At 36.1% G+C, this 6,779-nt stretch overlaps 1 protein-coding gene across 3 annotated transcripts in view; it reads right to left on the bottom strand.

Moving 5' to 3' along the window:
- Window positions 1-6,779, bottom strand: part of LOC108749456 (synapse-associated protein of 47 kDa) — a 71,659-nt gene that overhangs the window by 44,782 nt on the left and 20,098 nt on the right. For all 3 annotated transcript variants that reach the window (XM_018488192.1, XM_018488193.1, XM_018488194.1), the window contains exon 4: window positions 6,593-6,714. In XM_018488192.1, coding sequence (XP_018343694.1) covers window positions 6,593-6,714 — 122 coding nt within the window. The remainder of the gene's footprint in view (window positions 1-6,592; window positions 6,715-6,779) is intronic.

The raw sequence follows: 6,779 nt of genomic DNA, 5'->3' as shown, positions 1-6,779 counted from the left end.
GTGAAAAGAATTAAAGAAAGAATGATGTGAAATAAAAAAATAATAAAACGAACAATGTATGTGTATGTGTGTGTGTGTGTGTGTGTGTGTGTGTGTGTGTGTAAAAGATTTTTGTTCCGCAATAACGATAAAGTGAAATCGAAGAACAAGAAATAAACACAGAACACATGAATCGTGAACGTAATATAAATTGCTGATTAAATAAACCTGTTTGACTTAAAACCTGTTCAATTTGAAACTAAACTGATAATGTAAAGTTACGGATAAATTGCTTCGTATTCAGCTACGGGATAAAATTACACCACATCGTTATTATATTGTAACAAAAGCAACCCTGCACCATCGCTTCGGTGTCTACATAATTCAATAATGAAATACGCGATGGAATAATGAACGAAAACATAGAATCTTGTTACGTATCGGCGTGATCGTATCTTCAGCATATGTTTCAAAACATCACCGTTATTGTCTCAGCTTTGTAAATCTATAAAGAGTAACAAATTCAGTGCATCCGATTTTATAAAACGCAACGGAGCATCTATGAAAATAAAAGAAGCAATAGAATCGTCCCGCTTTAACGTGTAACAGAAAATGGGTCGACGAGTACCATCGCCTTTTCCGGAAGATATTAATAACAGTATCGACTTGGGACTATACATCTACAGAGAAAATCTGCAAGATACGCGATTCGTTCATTTTTAATCTAAAAGATAAATTTCTAGACGTAACTGAAATAAAACGAACGCAAACGAGAATGGATGCGTTATTACGTAAATTTACTTTAGTAAAGTAACTTCGAACTTGAATTTTAAATAAACGAAACAATTTTATATAAATAAACTATTACCAATTTAATATAACTCAGCAAAATAATATCTGTAAAACGAATCGATTGTATGATAATAACGTGTATGACAAAATTTCCTGTCAATGTTATCGATCGTAATCGATGACACACAAACGTAAAAAGCATACACGCATGCAATTTTGATTTATACATTACAGCGTTCCTGTAATTCCGTGTTACCGAACACAGATGCGATGCTTGTACATTCGATGAGTCTCGTGTCGTTTTGTTTGCCGATACTTGTCACGTGATAGTATCTATTCAAAGGACATCCAACCTGTAACGTTGGTTACAACGATAACCATACGTGCTCGACGGTACCTGGTAACAGCGTCGAGTGAATTTATTATACGCGGAAATTTATGCTCTCTACATGTATCCGTGTGTAATTTAAATTTATATAGTTGAAATTAAAGCCAAAGTTTAAAGGGCAAAATTGTTAAGTTTGATGTGATACATCGTTAAAACTACTGACGGTACTATTGCCATTATGGCGTTGCTATTCGCAATAACTACAAACGTTATAATTAAATTAATTCTATTATTTTGGTAAATAATTATACGTTATATTTAAAAATAATATAAAGAAAGAGAAAAAAAACTTGAAAAGAAAAATAAACGTCGTTATGATGTACGATCCTATCTTTAAATTTTATTAATTTTTAAAAAGTCTGTTTCATTTCATTTACGTGAATTGTTGCAGCTTCGTTATATTAACGACGCATCAACAAGCATCAAACTGATCAAACGACATTGGGTATCCCTGGGGTGCAAACCGTAATCGAAGACTATCGCTGGACAAGTGGATGCTGCGTACGCGTGGTGCACCGTGGTCTCTTGAGAAATTACACGTCACGTGCATGTGAGTACCAGAGAACGTGCAAGTGGTTGCAACAATGGTAAATCACTGCCATTAGAAACGTACCCGACAGGAAGCCGAGAAAACTGTGACTCTATTCGATAGTTCTCATCCCTTTTATCGTCATATTATTTATTAAAACTGTTTATTTGTTAAACGTATAAATATAAAAAACATTAACTTGACGAAGGCTTGACTAAGGAGTGGAATATATTTTTCTGAAGAGATTAATTGAAGTTGAAAATTTGCAATTACGGAAATGTCGAGGTCGCAATAAATTTCGAGATAAACAATCGAAGTGGGCCAATGATAAATTCGCATAAAGTTATTCATGCTCATAATTATCTATACTACATATCATATCATTTTTAATCATTTTCAGCTTAAATATATTGGCTTTTCATCATTTCACATCTGAACTATAAACAAAAAAATAATAAAAAATAAACTTGATTTAGTAAACTATGTAATACCGATCAATTCACTTTAGTCGCATATAATTTGAAAATTATTGCAACAATTTTCATCATATATAAAAAGTTTTGACCTTTCGTTAATTTCCAAAATAGATATTGTTAAGGTAAATGCAACAATTATAACAGATCCCCCTATATATCGACCAAATTATACAAACTATTATTATTTTATAATCAATTACTATTAATTTGCAATTATTATTAATTCAGTTATTCTCTCTGTGTAGAGGTCATTATAAATGTCAGGTACGAATTAATCTATTATAAAGAGAAACCATTTGACAGTGCGAATCCATTGATTTTTCCGAAGCAATGTACACCGTGATAGATAAATCCATCGTGTGAAAATCCCAGTGCGAATCGCATAGCGGTGCGCTTTAAAGACCTACATTTCGCACGCCGTTTTAGGCTATCGCGAACTTGTATCGTTCAATGGCCGAAAAAAAAAAAAAAAATACATGAGGCGAATGAGCAAAAACCCCCAATAGCCATTCACAGTAACCAGAGTATAAACGAAAAAGTGGTTTCTTCGGCTGGACGCATTGTCGGTTCATGTCAGCGGTCTGCACAATTTCGAAAAAGAACGGACGCGAAATAAATTTCGCCCATTCGCGCATTTTTAATAATTTATCGTACAAGAGAATTCGTCAATATCAACATTTCTTGCTTAGCACATATGTACAAAATGTATGCACAAATGCAACGACAGCAGGTTTTCTAATCGATACGAGTTTCCACAGTCGGCGACAGCCGTTTAAGTATAGATGACACAATAAATAAGAACTTGACATGTTGATTTTTAAAGCGATTACAGAAGTAGCGATATGTTCATTAGGTATTGCGTGCATTGTTTTCCCTCTAGAGCCAATCCTATGAGAATTTTACTGAATTATTATTCCAAGATGTCAACTTGAACTTCGTTGAATGTATCGTGTATATACTTGGGTGAGTCAATAAGTAACCTCGATGTCTTGATTTCTAAGGGCAAAATTAAAGTTACTTATTGACTCACCTATATACTGAGTATTACATTCCCGATATTGCAAGTTTAAGTTCATGACAAGACAAGTCAGCTGACTGTAAGCATTTGGGAAGGTTGCTTTAATTTCCGAAATATAAAATTATTATACAACACGTATGCGGAAGTGCTGTCGTTTACGTGTTTACCGAATTCTCATGGGTCATCGTATTCACGGATTGAATACATACCTATACATGTATCAATCCGTACATTACAAAAGAATAAATCCTACGAGCCGACAACGACAAAGCGCAGTGAAGCCGATAAAAGAAGAAAAAAACTATCACCGGGTTCACGAATTTCCGAAGGGCAGAAAAGCAAAAAGAAAATAAATAACAACGGTGTAAAGACTCTTTATGTATAAATAAAATAAACAAAATAAATGGCGAAAAAGAGTCGACGCATAATATATTTAATTAAAGATAATAGTCATAGATACATAAAATAAAAAGTAAAACGGCGCATATTAATATATAAGACAAACAAGTTTCGGCTGCTGGATTGAGTCCTCCTCAGATGTAAAAAGAATATAATCCAAAAAGACATAAAAGATTACAACAACAAAAAAAATAATAATAAATCAATAACATTCAGTGACGCAACATTTTTAACGCGCGGAAATCAGCAATTGTGATGGATCTCGACGTAGCCTAATGTTGTATTTATATGCGATGGGGCAATCAAACCGATGTTAAGAAACATAGTCAAGTGCTAACTGAAAAACGGAAAAGGAAGGGAACTCATAAGAAACAAGTAAACAACTTAAAAACTGAAAAACTAAACACGCCGCAGATAAGAAGCAAAGTGCTCACTCACCAACGTATCCGAACAGGAAATGAGAACCGCCGCAATGCATGACAGGTGTGAAAACCCATGGCAATGATAGGGATGTAATCGTCGAAGTCAGACATGTCAACATCGCACGTGACACCGACCGCTCGCTAAAACGAAACGCGACGCACTGAGAGAGGAGACGGGTCGACAGGATCGAAAGTCAGACTTTGTTTATAATCGGCAGATATGCCTTATTAAGACCCTCGGTGTCAGTCTGTAAATTAAGACTGTTCCTCTGTTTTTTAATATGTAGCATCTCCGAAATCAAACGCTTTCTATACGAAGGCTCCTCGTCTAATATCAGAACATTGTCCCATTGAAAATCGTGATTGTGACTCAACCTATGATCGGTGATGACAGAGCGGGCAGAAGCTTTATGTCTAATATGATTACGATGTTCGGTAATCCTGGTTTTTAATTGCCTGCCCGTCTGTCCAACGTAAGAAGCGTCACAATCATTACATAAAATTTTATAAACAACGTTGCTTTTCGATGTGCTGGGACAAGAATCCTTCTGGACTCTTATGTATTTGCCCATTTTGTTAGGGCTGCGGAAGGCCACCCTGATATCACTTTTGCTTTTATTCAAAGTTCTAAGTTTCTCCGTATGAAGCGGAATGAAAGGCACCGTAAGCCAAGAGGTAGACTTATTAGTTAAGTCATTGTCAGTCGCGGTATCGTATAATCTGTGTCTATTTCTAATCAAATTTTTGATCCTATGATTGATGGAGTCAAAAATAAAGTCTAGTGGATAGTCATTCAGAAGTAAAATGTCAATGATGGAGGTCAAATTTTTTGTGTGAAACCTAACGTCAGATAATAAAAAGGCTCTGTCGACTAATGAAAAGATGGTGCCTTTTTTTACAGGCAGAGCTTTGGCACCCCCATGGGCTCTCCAATATCACCGGTGATAGCGGACTTGGTGTTGAGGAGATTGGAGACGGTGTCCTTGATGTCTGTGAATTTGGACATTCTATTCTATTATAGATACGTTGACGACATATGCACTGCGTTGCCCCCCTCTCAGATCGATGTGTTATTAGAGCGATTTAATGCATTCCATCCGCGCCTACAGTTTACAGTTTAGATTTTCAATGGGACAATGTTCTGATATTAGACGAGGAGCCTTCGTATAGAAAGCGTTTGATTTCGGAGATGCTACATATTAAAAAACAGAGGAACAGTCTTAATTTACAGACTGACACCGAGGGTCTTAATAAGGCATATCTGCCGATTATAAACAAAGTCTGACTTTCGATCCTGTCGACCCGTCTCCTCTCTCAGTGCGTCGCGTTCCGTTTTAGCGAGCGGTCGGTGTCACGTGCGATGTTGACATGTCTGACTTCGACGATTACATCCCTATCATTGCCATGGGTTTTCACACCTGTCATGCATTGCGGCGGTTCTCATTTCCTGTTCGGATACGTTGGTGAGTGAGCACTTTGCTTCTTATCTGCGGCGTGTTTAGTTTTTCAGTTTTTAAGTTGTTTACTTGTTTCTTATGAGTTCCCTTCCTTTTCCGTTTTTCAGTTAGCACTTGACTATGTTTCTTAACATCGGTTTGATTGCCCCATCGCATATAAATACAACATTAGGCTACGTCGAGATCCATCACAATTGCTGATTTCCGCGCGTTAAAAATGTTGCGTCACTGAATGTTATTGATTTATTATTATTTTGTTTGTTGTTGTAATCTTTTATGTCTTTTCGGATTATATTCTTTTTACATCTGAGGAGGGCTCAATCCAGCAGCCGAAACTTGTTTGTTTTATATATTAATATGCGCCGTTTTCCTTTTATTTTATGTATCTATGACTATTATCTTTAATTAAATATATTATGCGTCGACTCTTTTTCGCCATTTATTTTGTTTATTTCTAAAAGAAAATATTTGCGCAAATACCGTTTTTTTTTTTTTACATCCGCGGGAAAACATTTGCAAAATAAGTTTGCTTTCCTATCTCTCTCTAGTATTCCTTGCTATACTTCAAATTTATCCATACTCACGTAGGACGGTGGCACGAGCGGCAAATGTACAATGTAAAAATTTCACATGTTTCGATGCACGAAAACATCGAATAATACGCGGCAAGAATATTAAAACTGTTATCAATTTGCTTGTGCACGTAACGGTACGAAACGAGCGCGCATAAATAGCTCTGCAGTTATAGTAAAAAAGAAGTAGTTCGAAGTAAAAACTACAGCAAAACACTTATCGATCAATTCCCAGAAGTTGGTGTATGACTAACACATCAATTTGCAATCGTTACAAATGAATGTAGGTTTAACATAAATAATAGGTTAATAATAATAGACCAATTGTTGCATCTACGTTATATATTATCTTTGAACAAAGTTTATAGTAAATTATTCGTTTATCAATTAATGTATCACTATTAAAAGTGATTGATACTAAATTGTATCTCGAATAAATCTCAAGGATATCTCATTATCCGATTAAAATCGTCTGAACGATAGTGATAACAAGAGTCATTAAAACCGGATCGATCGGTGCGTTTATAAGATTATAGTGACAATGAAGAAAAAAAACTCACGTTCTCTTCGACGGTCTTCTTGATTTTCGCGCTGGCTTCCACCACGGTCTTCCCGGCCTTGTTCACGGCGCTGTACAAAAACCCACCGAGGCTCTTCGCACCAGCCAGTGCCTTCGTGGAAACTGATGACAGAACAGGAAAAGTAAAATGAGAATAAATGCGACATTCGCGCGCGCGCGCGCGCGCG

Source organism: Trachymyrmex septentrionalis, unplaced genomic scaffold (genome assembly GCF_001594115.1).
Source record: "Trachymyrmex septentrionalis isolate Tsep2-gDNA-1 unplaced genomic scaffold, Tsep1.0 scaffold29, whole genome shotgun sequence".
Taxonomy (NCBI): Eukaryota; Metazoa; Arthropoda; class Insecta; order Hymenoptera; family Formicidae; genus Trachymyrmex; species Trachymyrmex septentrionalis.
The sequence above is the reverse complement of the archived record's forward strand: the minus strand, read 5'-3'. Positions and strand labels throughout refer to the sequence as shown.